Below are 20,044 nucleotides of genomic sequence, written 5' to 3' on the forward strand. Positions count from 1 at the left end.
AAAATTTTTTTGTGTGTTTATACTCCCTTGTTCCCCCACCTCTGCCACATTAGATAGGAGTTTTGATGTGCAAATCTTGTTCTCTGAGTTTTTATATTTTGAAAACAGTTTGTATTCTATACTCTAGAGCCAATATTGCTGGATAGAAAATCCTTAGCTTGTGTTTTCTTTCGTTGGGTATCTCAGATATTTAATTCAGTTTTCTGTAGGTAAATCTGATTATGAACTAATCCTTAAAAGGCATTCACTAATATTGTCTAGGGGGCCAAATAATCTTTTTTTAAGTCTAGTAGTTTACTATTACATGTTTTTGTTGTTTGGGGTCATTAATACATACTAGGCTCTTCTGTATGTAGATTCAGATCTTTTTTCCCTACACCCCCTTCAAGAAAATGTGTCCTTAATTACAGTTTTAAGTATTTATTATGTTCCTTTCTCTGGTTTTCTTCCTTGGGACTTAATGGTATCGTATTTTGAATCTTTTCCTGTCTTCAGTATTTATCACTTTCTTTCTAGTATTCTAACTTTTCATTTCTTTTTCATTTGAAAAATTTTCCTTCGTTCACTTGTCTTTTTAACATAAAAACTATTCTGCTTATTTGCTCTCCTGTTTCTTTTAGTTCAGTCTTTATTTCTTAATTTTATTTCTAATTTTTAGTTCTGTCACCTCATTTCTGGGTTTTTGTAATTCTGGTTTGTGTTATTCTTCATGTCATATTTTTTTTTTTCCTTCCTGTGGGCTTTATACTATTAGTGTCTTTTACATCGTTTTGAAATGGGTTACAATTTTGATCTTTGAGTATGTTTTTCTAGAGTGTTTTTATTGCCTGCAAGGATGTTTCTTTAGTCTCTTTTTTTATTTTGGCAAATTGTGCTTGACATAAAATTTACCATCTTAATAATTTCTCGGTGTACATTATAGTATTAAGTATATTCACATTGTTGTGCAGCCAATCTGCAGAGCTTTTTCATCTTTCAAAACTGAAGCTCTCTACTCATTAAACAATAATTCCCCATTTTTCCATCCACTTATTCGTTTGTAACCACCACTCTTTTGTTTCAGTGAGTTTGACTGCTCTAGAGATCTCATATATCTGGAATCATACGGTATTTGTCTTTCTATGGTTGGTTACTTACGTAATGCCCTCAGAGTTCATCTACTTTATAGCATGTGTGAGAATTCTCTTTTTAAAGCTGAATAGCATTCCAGTGTATATACTACACTTTATACATTCATCGTTTTTTTTTTTTTTTTTAAGTTTATTTATTTGTCAGAATTGAGAGAGAGAGAGCAGAAGCAGGGGGAGTGGCAGGCAGTGGGAGAAGCAGGCTCCCTGCTGAGCATGGAGCCCGATGTGGTACTTGATCCCAGGGCCCTGAGATCATGACCTGAGCAGAAAGCAGATGCTTAACTGACTGAGTTACCCAGGCATCCCTATCCATTCATCTGTTGATTGACACTTTGGGTTACTTCTGCCTCTTGGCTATAGTGAATAGTGCTGCTGTGGACAGGGGTTTGCAAATATCTTTTCAGGATCCTGCTTTCAGTTCTTTTGGCTATAGACACAGAAGTGGAATTCAATCAAATGATAATTCTGTTTTTAATTTTTTGATGAATGCTTTCAACAATGCACAAGGGTTCTAGTTTCCCCGTCTTCATTAATACTTGTTTTCTGTTTCTTTGTTAGTAGCCATTCTGATGGGCATGAAGTAATAGTATGGTTTTGATTTGTGCTTCCCTATTGATTACTATCATTGAGCATTTTTTCATGTGCTTGTTGACCATTTGTATATCCTTTTCAGAGAAATGTGTACTCAAGTCCTTGCGCATTTGAAAGTTTAGTTGTTGAGTTGTGGAATTTCTTTATACATTCTGGATATTGACTCCTTGTTAGATATTTGTGTTTTTTATTTTATTTTATTTTTTAAGATTTTATTTATTCATTTGACAGAGATCACAAGTAGGCAGAGAGGCAGGCAGAGAAAGGGGGAAGCAGGTTTCCTGCTGAGCAGAGAGCCCGATGCGGGGCTCGATCCCAGGACCCTGAGATTGTGACCTGAGCCAAAAGAAGAGGCTTCAACCCACTGAGCCACCCAGGTGCCCTTAGATATCTGTTTTAGATGTATTTTCTCCCATTCTGTAAGATCCTTTTTAATTCTTTCGATCTTTGATGCACAGAAGTTTTAAATTATAAAGTTGTTCAATTTGTCTGTCTTTGCTTTTGGTTTCATAGCCAGAAAATCCTTATAAAATTTAATGTTATGAAACTTTTCTTCTGTGTATTCCTTTAAAAGTTTTATAGTTTAAGGACTTACACTTAGATCTTTGATCCATTTTGATTCAATTTTTATACATAAAGCAGGGACCAAATTTTATTTGCATGGGTATATCTGGTGTGATAAGGCAATCAACAATAAATATGATGCCTTGCTTTCTGAGCAGTGCCCTGGCTCTGCCCTTCTCCTTCCTTTGTTTTTATTATATCTTCGTTTCTAGTACTTTCTTTGTAATCTTAGGACCTGTCTTGAAGGGCCCTGTGTATTCATTTATAAAAGATTAGAGTGATAAGACTACATTTAATTCTCAGAGTTTTAATGTAAGGCTCCTTTGTGCTCTATTGGTAATCCATTAAGCAGCTCATTCCATTTTCACCTATTGTATTTGGTTTGTGAGGTTTTTCAGTGGCTCTTTGCCATTTTGTGGTTTCCCTGTTACTTGTTCACTAGATGTCCCATAGCTTTTCTCCCATGCAGATGTTTATGTCCTACAGGTCTTAATGGTTGTAACTAATATATCTTTATCTGCTTGTATTTTGCGGATTGTGGAGATAATCTGTCATCTAGTTTTGTTGTAAATGTTCTTTGTGAGCTTTTGGGTTTTCTGTCCAGTTATTTATGTTTGTTAGTTTTCTGTTTGGATTTAGAGAGTTGCATAAATTATGTTGCCATTGCTGCACTCTTTCTAGAATCCTCTGCCTTTTGGGATGCCTGGGTGGCTCTAGTCAGTCAAGCATCTGTCTTGGCTCAGGTCATGATCCCAGGGTCCTGAGATTGAGGTCAACATCGGGCTCCTTGCTCAGCAGGGAGCCTGCTTCGCCCTTTGCCTGCTGCTCCCCCTGCTTGTGTGTGCTTGCACGCTTTCTCTTTCTCCCTCTCTGACAAATAAATAACATCTAAAAAAAGTATATATATATATATAGAATCCTCTGCCTTTTGAAAAATCTTAAAGCTAGTATTTTGTTAGAGGTGTAGCTGGCATGTACATAAGATAATACAAGTTTCCTTAAAATTATAAAAATAAAATGAAAAAATTTCTGATATTAGCTGATAAAGATCAGGAGGAAAAATTTTTATTCCTTTTTATTAGTTGTTAACTTATTCTAGGGAAATTGTTCTAGTAGCATAATTTAGAAGAAGAAAAAACTCCAGTCATTTGAATAAGGATTATTGATTTTTATTTTTATTATTTTTAAAAAATCTTTAAAGATTTTATTTATTTGACAGAGATCACAAGTAGAGAGAGAGGCAGGCAGAGAGAGAGGGGGAAGAGAAGCAGGCTTCCCGCTGAACGGAGAGCCCAGTGCAGGGCTCCATCCCAGGACCCTGGGATCATGACCTGAGCCAAAGGCAGAGGCTTTAACCCACTGAGCCACCCAGGCGCCCAATTTCTGATAAAATTTATATGCAATAAAATGTACTAATTTTGACGAGTTTTGATAAGTGTATATATACTCATAAGGTGGTTACCACAGTCATGGTTTTTATTACCCCCAAATGTTTTATCCAGTTCATCTTTTAAACTAATCCCTTTTTTTCTCCCTTCCTGGCCCCTCTGCAACCACTGATCTGTTTTTGTCATTATAGTTTTGCTTTTCCAGAATCTGATATAATGGGGTCATACAATATATAATTTTTTGTTTCTGGCTTCTTTCACTTAACTGATTATTTGTTGTTTATTTAGTTTTATTGAACAAGTACCTTGTCTAACCCTGAAAGCTTCCTTAGAACTTTTTGGAGCAAAGTAGCCTAGAAATGAAGGAGTTAATAGGTATTTGTACTCCTCTGTGGTCATATCCCAATAGACACTGGTGATGAATAATAAGAATCCTTCCCTCAGTCCTCACAGTTTAGATGGGGAAACAGTTGTTTATATATGTAGTTACAATGATAATAGTCATTTAAAAAGGTAGGCATATGAGCAAATAGAGAAAGAGAGAGGGAAGTTAGTATCTTTCTAAACATCACTAACAGAAATTTATACAACTTCTTAATCTTCAGACAGACTTTTATGTGGAATCCTAACATAGACATTATATAGAAATAATGTTTAATCACTTTCAACATCAAATGTTACCTAGTTCTGTTTTACTCATTTAAAAAAAAAAAAAAATATATATATATATATATATATATATATAGTCTCATGCCTAGTAGAGGTTTTTTTTTCCATATTTTTTTTTCAGTGTTTTCATTTTTCTTGGAAGCTGATATTTAAGAGTTTTGTATATGTTAGAACTCTTAATGCTTATACTTGTTAACATTTTCCTTAGGTTGAATGCCCTAATATTTTCATGTTTTTTTTTTAATGTACAAAAGATTTTTTAAGTTATAGACTCCTATCTTTTGGGCTTTTTATTATCTCTGCCACTGCTTTTAAACTTAGAAGTATTTCCCAAACCAAATATGACATAGTAATTTGTGTTTGTTTTGTTGTGGCTTAATTTTTTAGATTTGAGTTGATCTAAAGTTTCTGTAACATCTTTTTTTAGTTATTGAACTATAGTTGACTCTTTTTCTTTTTTTTAGGATGGAAATGGAGTTGTTCGTGGTTACTACTTATCTGTGTTTCTGGAACTATCAGCTGGCTTACCTGAAACGTCCAAGTAAGACATGCAATTAAATAACAAACTTTAGTGGGTCTTTATGTACATTTCTCTTAGGATTTTTTATTAACTATTGTTAATTACCAAAGTATATCTCTTAAGATGTGTGCTGCTGTGTGCATCCCCTGGCATACTATGGTGGCACAGACTGGCAATTCTCAAACTATATGGTCTCAGGATGTTATACTCTTAAATTTTATTGCAAACCCCCAAAGAGGTTTTTTTTTTTAATATGGGTTATTAAATGTTGATATTTTCTGAGTTAGAAATGAAAACTGAGACAACGTAAAAAAATTTCCTTAACTAAAAAATTTTATAAGTTCGCTTAAAAATAATAAACCTATTGAATACTAACATAACATTTTTGTGAACGATACTTATTTTTCTAAAACAAATTAATATTTGGTAAGAAAACTTGTTTGGTATTTTTTGGAAATCTCTTAATATATGGCTTTTAAAAAGACAGTTGGATCCTAGCATTGGCTTCTATATCCACTTTGTTGCAATAACTTGTTCTGGTTGAAGTACATGATTAACAAAAGGATGTAGAGCATGGAAATAGAAGATTCTGACACTGTATGTGAAGTGGTATGGTAAAAAAGCTCTAGAACTCTGATGATTTAAAGATATATACTACTGTATAATAAATTAGTGCAAACAGCAACTTAAAATAATAGAAATTGTCTTCCCTTATACTTTCTGTAGTCCAGAAATCCAAAAACTATTGTTTTCCCCCAAATCAGGTATTTGTACTAGGGTTGTACTAGATACAGAGGCACTAGGGAAAAATCCATTTCTTGACTCTTAGTTTCTGATGCTGCCAGTATTCCTTGGCTTGTGACCATATCACTCCTATTTCTGCCTTTGATCACACTGCCTTGTCTTTTTTTTTCTTTGTCAGATCTTTCTCTGCTTTCCCCTTAAAATGACAATCATGATTACATTTAGGGTCTATGGGGATTTTCTAGGATAATTCCCTTATCTGAAGATCTTAGCTTAATCACAGCTGTATGCTCCCCATTTTTTGCTATAAAAGGTAACAGTCACACATTCCAGGGATTAGGATGTGAATATCTTGGGGTAAGGGATAATATTCAGCCTACCACGACCGTAAACTATAAAGCCGCTACTAAAATGACAAAGACATATAGCTAATAAAGCAACAAAGGGGATAAAATGGAATTATAGACAAATACTTAAAGAAGAAAAGGTTTAACGGGTAATGAACAATTGGGACAAATACCAAAATGTATTCATGTAAAAGGTAGAGATTGTCAGATTGCCTAAAAAATCAAAACTCAAGTTTATGTTGCCCACAAGAAACACACTTTAAATATAAAGATATATCATACTAGTACTAGTCAAAAATATGTTAGGTTTCAAAGCAAGTATTACCAGAGATAAGTAAGTTATTTCGTAGTGATAAAAGATCAGTTAATGAAGAGGACATAAAACAATTGTGAACATTTACTTATGTTTATGCCCCAGAACCAGATCTTCAAAATACGCGAAGCAAAACCTGAGAGAAGTACAAGGAGAAATAGAAGCTCTTCTCTTAATTGATCCAAGTGGGCAGGATATCATCAAGGATATACATTGGAACATTATCAACCAGCCTGTCCTGATTGACATTTATAGACTGATCAAAAAGTAGCAGAAGTGCACACAAATTATTTACCAAGAAAGACAATGTTCTGGGGTATAAAACATATCTCAATAAATTCAAAAGAATTCAACTCATTCAAAGTATCTTATCTTGCCATTGTGGAATCAATTTATATATTAACCTATTTTGAAAATCTGAAATACTTAGAAATAAAACACTTCTAAAAAACTCTAGTTCAAAGAGGAAATCATAAGGGCTTTTTTTTTGGTAAGATTTTATTTAAGAGAGTGAGTAAGAGAGAGAGAGCACACATGAGCAGAGGGAGAGGGAGAAGCAGGTTCGCTTGCTGAGCAAGGAGCCCGGCACTGGGCTCAATCCCAGGACCTTAGGATCATGACCTGAGCTGAAGGCAGATGCTTAACTGACTGAATCACTCAGGTGCCCCAATCATAAGGGATTTTTAAAAAGTATATTGAACCAAGTAAAAATGAAAACATCAGAATTTGTAGTGTGCTGCTAAAGTAGTAAGTTGAGGGGAATTTATAGTAATAAATGCCGATTTACTATGGATCCTTGAACAACATGGGTTTGAATGTGTGGGGTTTGAACTGCAGATTCACTTATATGCAGATTTTTTAGGTAAATATAGTATATTACTAAAAATGTATTTTCTTTTTCTTATGATTTTCTTAGCATTTTCTTTTCTCTAACTTAACTTTATTATAATAAAATAGTGTATAATACATATAACATAACAAATATGTGTTAATCAGCTGTTTATGTTGATTATGTTATGGAAGGTCTCTGGTCAGCAGTGACCTATTAGTTAAATTTTCGGCGAGTCAGAAGTCATACCCACATTTTTGATTACGTGAGGATCAGTGTCCCTAACCCCTGCATTGTTCAAGGATCAGCTGGTAAATGAAAAGCAGAAAGGTCTCATATCAATGATCTACTTTTAAAAAAACTAGAGAAGAGGGGCACCTGGTTGGTTCAGTGGGTTCAGCTGATTGATTTTGGGTCAGGTCATGATTTTAGGGTTGTAAGATCAAGCCCCACTTCAGCCTTGCACACTGGGTAGAGAGTCTGCTTAAGATTCTCTCTCCGTCCTCTGCCCACCCTCTTCAGGGGAAAAGAAAAAAAAAACTAGAGAAAAGAAGAAAAAGTTAGAAAGGAAGCAGAAGAAAGGAAACAAATATTAAAAGCAGAATACGGGACACCTAGGTGGTTCAGTTGGTTAAGCGTCTGACTTCAGCTCAGGTCAAGATCCCGTAGTCCTGGGATCAAGCCCCACGGTTGACTCTGTTCAGCGGGGTGCCTGCTTCTCCTGCTCCGTCTGTCTACCACTCCCCCTGCTTGTGCATACTTTGTACTCTCTCTCTCTTCTTTCTCTCTCTGTGTCAAATAAATAAAATTTTAGGGAAAAAAAGATCAAAGCAGAATGCAACAAAATAAAAATTGAAAAATAGAGAAAATATTGAAATCAAAACAAAATTTGATGACTAAATCTACATGATTGTAAGACTTACCACAAAGCTACAGTATTAACTTAATATAGCATAATATTAGCATAAGGTTAGAAAAATTCATAAATGGAATATACTACCAAGTCCAGCAAAAAAATCATTCATGGGGCGCCTGGGTGGCTCAGTGGGTTAAAGCCTCTGCCTTCGGCTCACGTCATGATCCCAGGATCCTGGGATCGTGCCCCACATCGGGCTCTTTGCTCAGCAGGGAGCCTGCTTCCTCCTCTCTCTCTGCCTGCCTCTCTGCCTACTTGTGATCTCTGTCTGTCAAATAAATAAATAAAATCTAAAAAAAAAAAAGAAAACACTCCTTTTGAAGAAAAAACAACTTTAAACTTTAAAGAAAAAACAACTCATTCATAAGGACAGATTTTTGAAAAAGATGCTGTGAAGGGAAAAAGAAGTGAAAAAGATGCCTTGAAGGAAAGATGGCTGTCTTGGTGCTTGGATATCTGTATGGAAAAAGCATAAACTCGTATCCATAGCTCATATTACATATGTAAACAAACTGAAAATTGACTGTAATCCTAGATTTAAATTCTAAAACAAATCTGTGATTTTGGGTTAGGCAATGATATTTTAGTTATAAGCCAAAAGCACAGTCTATAAAAGAATACATTTATTAGATTTCATTAAAACCATAAAGTTCTCTTCTTCAAATTGCGTGGATTTTTATCCAGAATATATAAGGAACTCTCAAAACTCAACAATAAAAAAACAAGCTCCCTTCTCCATGTGGGCAAAACATTTGTTACACACCTCACTAAGGAAGATACACTAATGGCAAAATAAGCCTATTTAACGTGATTAATAGCATTGGTCATTAGGGAAATAGAAATTTACAATCAATCTGATACCAATATACCCTAATGTGTTAATTATTAGGGAAATGGAAATTTATAAACAGTATGATACCACTATATCTCATTGAAATGGCTAAAATTAAGATCATACCAAGTTTTGGCAAGAATATATAAAAATTTGAAGTCTTAAACATTCCTCCTGGGAAGGTAAAATGATACAACCAGTTTTGTAAACTATTTGGTGATTGTTAACGAGTTAAACATACACTTATTCCATGACCAATAAACTACTCCTATACATTTACCCAAGAGAAAAGAACTGTATGTCCATACAAAGACCTTTATGCAAATATTCACAGCATCATTGTTTATAAAAATAGAATCAACCCTAATTTCCATCAACAGCTGAATGGATAAATAAATTTTGGTGTGTGAATACAATGGAATACCACTCAGCATTAAAAACGAATGAACTGTTGATACGAGCAACAACATGAATGCCTTTTAAATTATTCATGAAAGAAACTAGACAGTTAAAGAGCATGTATATCATTCCACTTAGGTAAAACTAGAAAAATGCAAACTGATCTGTAGTAACAGAATGCAGGTTGTTTGGAGATGGAAGGACAGACAGGGCCGGGGTTAGGTAGAGGGAAAAAGGTGAGGGAGGGAAGTACAGAAGGCAGAGGAAACTGGGAGAGGATGTATTTCTCCGTAGTCTCTTGATTGTGGTGATGGTTTCATGAGGATATATATGTGTGTGTGCATACACATATAAATTACCAGATTGTATACTTTATATCAAATCATACTCTTCAAATATGTGCAGGTTTCTTTGTTATATTTATAAGTATAACAAAGCTGTTTACTAAAAAAAAACCCTAATAACAATAAAAACTTTGTTGGACTGCACTTTGAATGGATCTATTGCTCATGTATTATTGACCATTTGGAAAATAATAGTTTGCTAAATATGCATTTGACACATTTCATTATGTGATATCAAAGAATTACATTCACTGATACTACCATTTTTATCAGGAGAGTCTTGAAGTATTAGAAAGCTTTTTAAGCTCATGTAACGCATACAAATTGTTCAGAATTATGATTTTTTTTATTTGAAAGCTTGTGTTTTGTCAACCTGTGTATCGACAGCCAATACTGGCAGTTTTTTTTCCTTAATTAATTTGGTCCAGAAAATATATCTACAGCTGAATAACCATTGTTTGTTTTTCTTTCATTTGATGTTTCACCAAAAAAATGTGGCTAATGAACTTGCAACTCAGTTATTTCCCCAAGATCGCTATTGTACATCACTATGCAGAACAAGTACTTTATGTATAGCGTTTCCCATTTTGTGATACCAAGAGTTGAGGTTTAATAACAGTTAACAATTGTATTGTATCATCAAAGGCATTCCTGAGAGACACTGGCATTTTTTTCCCTGTCTGAAAGTGTGTAGCACTGAATAATATAATGACTACTGGTACTTTTTTTTTTTTTTTTTTTTTTTAATTTGACAGAGGGAGAGAGCAAGCTAAGGCTGGGGGAGTGGCAGGGAGGGGAGAAGCAGGCTCCCCACTGAGGAAGGAGGCTGAGTCTCCTGGGATCATGACCTGAGCCTAAGGCAACCGCTTAACTGACTGAGCCACCCAGGCACCCCACTACTGGACATCTTTAACTACCATTCTTCTGTACCATTAGTGCAAATGTCCACATGAAAGGGACAAACAACTTAATATTACGATAATGGTTTTGACATTTTGGATCCCTAAAAGGATCATACAGGAACTGACCGCCAGGGGTACACGAACTATACTTAAACCACCTCTGGCATAGACTAACCTTAATGCAGAATATTCTTGCCACTACTGGTGAGTCAAATTATGAGTAATGTTAGTAATACGGGAAGAAAATTGGAAATATGTTTTACTTTTAGCTCTGCTCCAGATGTCTTATATGATCTGAAACAGTGGACTCACCTGTATTGTTGTCATAGTAGCTAACTGCTAAATATATACTTTGCACCAAGCACTGTGCTTTACATAACTCACTTTGCTTTACCATATTGTGAGCTATAGGTTATATTATTAGTCCCATTTCACAGATGGTAATACAGTGATGGTTTAGTTATATTATTCACTCAAGATCAGCATTGTTTAGCAGCAGTCTGTTTAACCAGATTTTTTTTGGGGGGGGGGTATCTCTGTATAGTTGTTAAGTACTGGGCTCCGTTTGATTCTCTGAAATCAGCCGTTTTGGTTGGAAGGTGTTTGATTACAGGCAGAATTATAAGAATCTCAGTGACTGCGGGATTTTGTTCACGTCCCTGTTGCTACCATTAAATCTTGGGCTTTTCCTTGTCTCTTGATTAAGTTATTTCTTGATCTACCTCTGTTTCTTGTTTTAGGAAGTTTCTCCTTTTTGTCTTACTGATAATGTAGATTTTGTGATAGTTTTGTTGCCTTTGGTACTGATTTCATCTCTGTTCTTTTATTGTTGACCATATACACTACAGGAACTTAACGTTTACATGGTCTTGCAAACACCATAACATTATCAATGAAAATGAAGTATTACTCAGGAGAATAAGGTTGAATAAAGATTAAGATTTGTATATTTGTTAGATATTATCTAACTACCTCAGTGAGACCTTTCTATTCTGGTAAAATGACATTTTATTATCTCTTAATTCTCTTTAACACTTCAGTAAGCCTAGAGAAGAGTTTGAGTACCTCTTCATTAATATTAAAATGTCATTCAATTTTGGAATTTTAGAGTTGAACAGTAGTTTAACTGCCAAAATATGGAATAAGATCTTAAATCGTTGTGTCATTATCTAGTAGATTTTAATATCATCTGGGATGCTGCAGAGGTACTCTCATAATTTCATTATGCTTAAGTATCTTTCTACAGGTGTGTGTTAGCATACACATATATAGGCCTTCAGAGAAAATTTGCATATGAGTGACATTCTGGAATTGACTTTTTTTTTTTTTGAATTGACTTTTAACAGTCTTTGCGGAGTGCCTTGTTTTAGACTAAGAGGGGAATTTCTTTGAGTTGCTTAAAGAAACTGTTGAACTTTCCCTGAGAGAGTAAATGTAATAATACTAAAATTTTTAAGTTAACAGTTGTCATATTTATTTGGATCTTCGGTTTGATAGAAGGAAAGAATTTAAGTTGGAATATTCAAATTCAGGGTTTTAGTTCTATCTAAGATTGGAGTTGAGATGCTTTGTAACTAATTTAACTTGGATTAATTCCCACATTTGTTAGAAACATGGGTCTGTATCTGTTATGATTTCAAAGAACTAATGCCAGTAAAAGAATGATCTTTTTTCAAACATTATATGGTTTTTCATACAAAGTGACTTTTCACTTTTAAACTCTTAATCTGTTTCGATTCTGGATATATTTGACAACTTGCATTAATGTGTCTCCCCCCAACACACACAGATTTTCAATATTCTTGATTGTTTGTGTTTTGAGTTTTTCACTACTCATTTTAAAAATAAAAGTAAAAAGTTAATTTTTTAGGGGTGAAATGTACATAACACATAGTTAACCATTTAAAAATATATAATTCAGTGGAATTTAGTTTATTTACATTACAGGGTCTTTAGTTTCAGAATGTTTTTATCACCCCAGAACACTCCATACCCATTAAGTAAACAATCCCTATTCCTTTCTCCTCCTATACGAGATAACTACAACTCCTTTTTTTTCCCTGTGTGTTTTCCTATTCTAAATTTTTCATATAAAAGATCCTATAATGGGACCTTTGTGTTTGGCTTCTATTTACTTAGCATGGTGTTTTCAAGGTTCACCCATGTAAAGCATATACCAGAACTTCATTCTTTTATATGACTGAATAATATCCCATTTTATGTATATACTTTTTTACCTATTCATCTGTTGATGGACAGTTTGTGTTGTATCCAACTTTTGGCTGTTATGAATAATCCTGTAGTAAAGGTTTCATATGGACATATGTTTTTCTTTCTTTTGAATGTATACCTAGTTGTGGAATTGATGGGTTATATGGTAATTTTGTATTTTTAACATTTTGGGGGAACTGCCAAGCTTTTGCACAGTGGCTATACAATTCTGTGTTCCTACCAGCAACGTATGAGAGTTCATATTTCTTCACATCCTCACCAACACTTAATAATTTTCCATTTTTAATTGTATTTTAGAGACATCCCAGTGAGTATGAAGTGGTATCTCATTGTGGTTTTGATTTGCATTTCCTTAATGATCAATGAAGTTGAGAGTCTTTTCATGTGCTTATTGACCATTACATATCTTTGGAGAAATGTTTATTCAGGTCCATTGCCCATTTTTAAATGGGGTTGCTTTCTTTTTGTTGTTGAGTTATAGGAATTCTTTATATATTTTGAATACTTAAACCATTATCAGATGGTTTGTAGGATTTGACAGTAGTTTCTCCCATTTTCTAGGTTTGTCCTTCTACTTTCTCAATGTCCTTTGATGTATAGTGTTTTAAATTTTTGTAAAGTTCAAGTTATCTGTTTTGCCATTTGTTGTTCATACTTTTGGAATCAAATCTGTGAATGCATTGCCAAATTCGGTCAGTTCATGAAGATTTACCCCTGTGTTTTCTTCTGAGAGGTTTGTAGTTGTAAGCCCTTAATATTTGGTCACTGGTCCATTTTGAGTTTAATTAATTAATTACTTAATTAATTTATTTGGCAGACAGAGATCATAAGTAGGCAGAGAGAGGGGTTGGGGGGTAAGCAGGCTCCTTGCTGAGCACAGAGCCTGATAGGACTCGATCCCAGAACCCTGGGATCATGACCTGAGCTGAAGACGGGGGCCTTAACCCACTGAACCACCGAGTCGCCCCTTGAGTTAATTTTTGTATATGGAATTAGTTAAGGGCTCAGCTTCATTCTTTTTTGCACGTGGCTATCCAGTTTTCTCAGCACCTTTTTTGTCGAGGAGACGTTTTCTTTCACATTGAATGATCTTAGCACCCTTGTCAAAAACAATTGTGCATGGATGTTGGGGTTTATTTCTGGATGTTTAATGGTACCTTTTATACTACAGAGCTAGCTTCATGACTTCCTTAAAATTGAAGTGAACAGGGACGCCTGGGTGGCTCAGTGGGTTAAGCCGCTGCCTTCGGCTCAGGTCATGATCCCAGCGTCCTGGGATCGAGTCCCACATCCGGCTCCTTGCTTGGCGGGGAGCCTGCTTCTCCCTCTGCCTCTGTCTGCCATTCTGTCCGCCTGTGCTCGCTCTCTCTCCCTCTCTCTCTGACAAATAAATAAATAAAATATTAAAAAAAAAAAAATTGAAGTGAACAAAATATCACAACTTACATATTGGTTAGTTCTTTGTGTCATCAATCTTGATAATGTATTGTGAATGATATTAATATAAAAATCATTTGACAGTACTTAAATTCTTACATCTGACATTTATAGGTAAAGAGCTGCAGTTTTTTTTACTTACTTTTGCTAGCAGAAATAGCAGGTTGTAAGCTTTTGTGTTTTTCTTTTAAAAATGTATCTTCACCAAAAAGGAAAGCTTTATGACTTTCGAGTGTTCCTTCTGGTTATCTTTATTTTTTTCATTTTTTTGTCTTCCTTAAATAACAGTGCTTTCTTAATAAAAATGAGTTTGAAGACATTGGAGTTTAATGTAATAAAAGTTACAGAAATCTGAGTATATTGGATTTCTCAGTGTATACTTGTTTTCAGTTAGAAAATTTTGTAGTCTTGAATTTCTTTTTTTAAATTTTTTTATTTTTGTCTTGAATTTCTGAGCACAATTAATTCAAACTTGAATTGGAATAATACAGTATTTTAAAATTTATTATTTACTTTATAACCGCATGGGGATGAACCTTAGTGGAAATGGCAGAATATTTATATGTGAGGAAATACAGGTAATGAATACATGGAAAAATATATAGCTTTGCTAAAACAAAAGTAACTTTGAAAGTACTGTTTTATACAAAATTTATTTATTTTTGAGGTAGTACTTGACCTGCTATATTAGTAAACATTTTTAAAAGGAAATAAGGACCTAGTGCCAATCATGTTGTGGTAGCCCATTTACAAAACTGGGTCTTTATAAATGATACAGTCATTTCTGAAAGAAAAGTGACTGTACATATCAGTAAGTTTCTTCTCAGGTAATAACTTAAATGACCTACTTAATGTTTTGATATGTCTGTCTTCTCTTCTTGTTTGTTAACTCTGTATTAATAGTTTGTTTTTCAATTTTAGATACGAATATCGTGTAGAGATGGTTCATCAGTCCTGCAATGATCCTACCAAAAATATCATTCGAGAATTTGCATCTGACTTTGAAGTTGGAGAGTGCTGGGGTTATAATAGATTTTTCCGTTTAGATTTACTTGCAAATGAAGGATACTTGAATCGACAAAATGATACAGTGATTTTAAGGTAATAAGAAACATTTGATAATGTTTTTATCATGAGGTAATAATGGCATCAGAACTTTATTTTAGAGCTTATTTATTTGGGGTGCTTAGATGGCTCAGCTGGTTAAGCATCTGACTCTTGATTTTGGCTCAGGTCATGATCTCTGGGTTGTGAGATCAAGCCCCACCCAGGGTGGATCCTGCTTAGGATCCGCCCTCCCCCTCTGTCCCTTCCTGACTACTCAACCATGTGCCTGTGTTTTAGCTGTCTCAAAAAAGTTTATTCATTTAACAGAGATGAATATTGAAATTTATACTAACTATAATCTTATTATGTTTGTTTTTTTGTTTTGTTTTGTTTTGTTTTAAAGATTTTATTTATTTATTTGACAGAGAGAGATCACAGTAGACAGAGTAGCAGGCAGAGAGAGAGAGAGGGAAGCAGGCTCCCTGCTGAGCAGAGAGCCCCATGCGGGACTCGATCCCAGGACCCTGAGATCATGACCTGAGCCGAAGGCAGCGGCTTAACCCACTGAGCCACCCAGGTGCCCAATCTTATTATGTTTTTAACTATTTTATTTCAGAAGCCCTGTGTAGTTAGTAATATAATTTGGAAATGTGTTTGACATTTAGTTAGTGAACTTCTGTCAACCTTAGCATTTGGAAATACAAAAATAAGGATCAAGTGCTTATTTTTTTCACTTGACATTATATATTTGCGTGACTGGTTTTACAAGCTTAAACTCACAAAATAATTTTCAGTCCTTTCTAGATAACAGCAAATTAAAAGTAGGGAAATAGAGATGAAAATTGCTGAAAACAAACTAAGTGATAGTAGTTGGGGTATTATTTGCAATAAAGGACAATGTAAATGCTAACTATAAAACCACAATAGCCCTGTTTAATGTTGTATCCTTTATAAGTCAGACATTTTAGAACATCATCCATGATATTTTATTTATTTATTTTTAAGATTTTATTTATTTGACAGATCACAAGTAGGCAAAGAGGCAGGTGGAGTGGGGGTGGTGAGCAGTCTCCCTGCTGAGCAGAGAGCCCTATGCAGGGCTCAATCACAGGACCCTGAGATCATGACCTGAGCTGAAGGCAGAGGCTTTAACCCATTGAGCCACCAAGATGCCCCCATTACATGATATTTTAATCTGGATGATGAAAATGAGAACTTGAGTATTAAAAAAGTAGATCCAATTATGTTTTGAGCAGTGTTTTAATAGTTTTAAGTTACTATCAAAACAATTTTCAAAGCTATTTTCCTTGGAAGTGATTGATGTACTCTTAAATTTCTCTTATTCTGAGCTCTTTGGTCTAGAGGGTGGTGTATGAGTTGCTGTTATATTAAACTTTATTAGTGTGTGTTCTTCATAACCTTTCTGGGAGAATAAAGAAGTGAAAAAAGATTACTGCATTTTCAGTGTAGAAAAAAAAGATTGATGTTTTTGTCTGTGGGGGAATTATTTTAATTCCATTTTATAACCTTTCAGGGTTTTTGTATTTTTAAAAATTATTTGCCAAAAAAATAATTTGTTGCTATTCCACACTTTCCCTGTAGAGAGGATTGCAAAATTATTCAACCATCACTTTGACCAAATACCAGAGTCTTAGTCCTCCCCATATTGGAGTCATACTAATGTGAATCTTTTGGTGGTAATCTGTGTGATAGTTTCCCTTTTTTAACTCAGTGTAGCCCAACTTCTAGTCTCTATTTTTAAGCCGTCCTTATTTATAACAAAACTTTTCCTACTAGACTTGAATATTAGGACAGGAACAGAGTCCTGTTTTGATGTTTTATTATTGCTTATTCAGCAACATTGACTGAGTCTGTGCTTGGCATTGGGTTAATATTAAGAATAAGGCATTGATTTTATTCTCAGGGAACTCAAGATAAATTGGGCAGATAAAACCATTTATTCTGGGGCGCCTGGGTGGCTCAGTGGGTTAAGACACTGCCTTCGGCTCAGGTCATGATCTCAGGGTCCTGGGATTGAGCCCTGCATCGGGCTCTCTGCTCAGCAGGGAGCCTGCTTCCCTCTCTCTCTCTGCCTACTTGTGATCTCTCTCTCTGTCAAATAAATAAATAAAATCTTTAAAAAACAAAACAAAACAAAAAAGCCTATTTATTCTACAAGATAGTGCTAAAATAGCAGTAGAAAATAAGTTGCTATAGGATTTGTGGAGAGGAGGCTCTGAATTATCTTATTACTCAATATTTATTTAATGAGAGATTGCTGAAAATTTAAGTCTCAACTTAAGATTCTCATGGAATTTTATATGTACTTACTAGAAAGTTAATAAAGGGTGCCTGGGTGGCTCAGTCAGTTAGGTGTCCCAACTCTTGATTTCAGCTTATGTCTTGATCTCAGGGTCATGAGTTCAAGCCTCGAGTTGGGCTCCACACTGGATGTGGAGTGTATTTTATTTTTTTAAATTTTTTTATTTTTTAAAGATTTTATTTATTTGACAGAGATATCGAGAGAAGGAACACAATCAGGGGAGTAGGAGAGGGAGAAGCAGGCCCCCCACGGAACAGCGAGCCTGATCCAGAGCTCAATCCCAGGACCCCGGGATCATGACCCAAGCCAAAGGCAGACGCTTAATGACTGAGCCACCCAGGCATCCCTGGAGTGTACTTTTTTTTTTTTTTAAAGATTTTATTTATTGGGGCACCTGGGTGGCTCAGTGGGTTGAGCCTCTGCCTTCAGCTCAGGTCATGATCTCAGGGTCCTGGGATTGAGCCCCACATCGGGCTCTCTGCTCAGCAGGGAGCCTGCTTCCCCCTCTCTCACTGCCTACTTGTGGTCTCTGTCTGTCAAATAAATAAATAAAATCTTAAAAAAAATAAAAGACTTTATTTATTTGACAGAGAGAGATCACAAGTAGGCAGAGAGGCAGGCAGAGAGCCAACCCACTGAGCCACCCAGGTGCCCCTGGAGTATACTTTAAAAAACAAACAAAAAAAAACAGGGACTCCTGGATGGCTCAGTCCATTAAGCATCTTCCTTTGGCGCAAGTCATGATCCCAGGCTCTTGGGATCAAGTCCCACATTGGGCTCTGGGCTTCATACTCAGCCAGGTGCCTGCTTCTCCCTCTGTGTGCTCTAATTGGCACTCCCCCTACTTGTGCTCTGTCTCTCTCTCTCTCTTTCTGACAAATAATTAAGTTAAGGTTTTTCTGTAACTACATATAAATGAGTATGTATTTTATTCTCCTTTTGTTAAACCAGAAAGTTAAGGAATGTTACCTCATGCTTGCATTTGTTTTAATGACACACTAATGTTCAGAATTGACTATAGTTCATTAGTCATTCAAAGATAATGTCCTCGTGAAAATCTTACCAATGGACACTGACTGGGCAGCATCCCCTTAGGGTATTGGTTGAGTGAATAATCTCTGTCCTCCAGTGCATGAGTGTCTTTGCCTGAACATCATTATCCACTGCAGATAACTCTAGATGATGGTCAGTAGACTCCTATACTAGCTAGTAAAATCCTACAAAAAATGGAATGATATTTAACATAAGGGTGGTAAGACTGGAAGGATGATTTGTAGGTTTCCAAGTTAGTTTTGCTTTTTGGGACTCTTCCACTCTTTAGAAACCTCTTTGCATATTGCTATAGATTTTTCCACTATGAATAAACTCAGGTTCACTTTTCTGACATAGGTATAGGTTTTTTTGCATTAGTAAGTATCTGGGTTTTAAAAGTACAGATAAGGCATCCCCTTTGGGTCCCCTCCCTCCTTGGGAGCTTTGTACTCTCACTTTGCTATTGCTCAATAAACCTTGTTTCACTGTCCACCAAAAAATAAATAAATACAAATGAAAATAAAGATAACTCTGAATAGATTGAGATGCTATTATTTATCTATTAAAATCCTTTAATATACTTGTTTTTTTCCCTGACCCAAGCTGCAATATGCCATATTGTGATGGAGAGCTGATTTTAAGCTGCTATCTGGAGGGGATAGGAATATAGGTTATTTAGAGCATGCAACTCATTGAGGGACAGTAAAGCAGTTCCACGTAGTTGACCCTTTAAGGGACTTTTTTGTTTTCTACTGGGGAGGAAGAAATACAGGAGCATGAGATGAAAGTACGAAAGAAAAAGAGCAGTCTAAAACAGACTTTGCCTATTTTTGTCTGGGTTTGACCTAAGTAAGAAAGGGGGAAAGAAAGCATTAGCTTCCTCTTTCCTGCATGGCATGGTCTTCTTCCCAACTCATGATCAACATGGTATTTGATCTAGATTATTATAATAAATATGCTTTAGTAGTTTGGGAATTTACTCATGATGTGTAGTGTTACTTCTTTAGAAAAGGGTATTTTGTGTTTAGACAACTGACCTAAAGATAAGTTTTCAGGACGTTATGTCATTATAATTTGTAAACTATATGTATAAATAATACCAGCAGCTCTGAGTTCATGTTGAATTTTAGCATTGTAATCAAATAAACTTAAAATTATAATTTTTATAAAATTTATAGTTACAGATTCAGTGCTTGGTTGATAATATTTTACTTTTTGGATCATGTTTCATGTGCAGCTTTTCTTTTAAGGTTTCAGGTTCGTTCACCAACTTTCTTTCAAAAATGCCGGGACCAGCATTGGTATATTACTCAATTGGAAGCTGCACAAACCAGCTACATCCAACAAATAAATAACCTTAAAGAGGTAACCAAAAGGGGCACTTGGGTGGCTCAGTGGGTTAAAGCCTCTCTCTTTGGCTCAGGTCATGATCCCAGGGTCCTGGAATCGAGCCTTGCATCAGGGTCTCTGCTTGGAGAGGAGCCT

The 20,044-nt window shown here is 35.3% G+C and overlaps 1 protein-coding gene across 11 annotated transcripts in view; it reads left to right on the plus strand.

Annotated features, from left to right (window-relative positions):
* Positions 1-20,044, plus strand: part of TRIM37 (tripartite motif containing 37) — a 180,276-nt gene that overhangs the window by 86,912 nt on the left and 73,320 nt on the right. For all 11 annotated transcript variants that reach the window (XM_032322412.1, XM_032322415.1, XM_032322413.1 and 8 more), the window contains 3 exons: positions 4,807-4,883; positions 15,079-15,258; positions 19,810-19,924. In XM_032322412.1, the coding sequence (XP_032178303.1) occupies positions 4,807-4,883; positions 15,079-15,258; positions 19,810-19,924 (372 nt within the window). The remainder of the gene's footprint in view (positions 1-4,806; positions 4,884-15,078; positions 15,259-19,809; positions 19,925-20,044) is intronic.

This window comes from Mustela erminea, chromosome 18, assembly GCF_009829155.1.
Source record: "Mustela erminea isolate mMusErm1 chromosome 18, mMusErm1.Pri, whole genome shotgun sequence".
Taxonomy (NCBI): domain Eukaryota; kingdom Metazoa; phylum Chordata; class Mammalia; order Carnivora; family Mustelidae; genus Mustela; species Mustela erminea.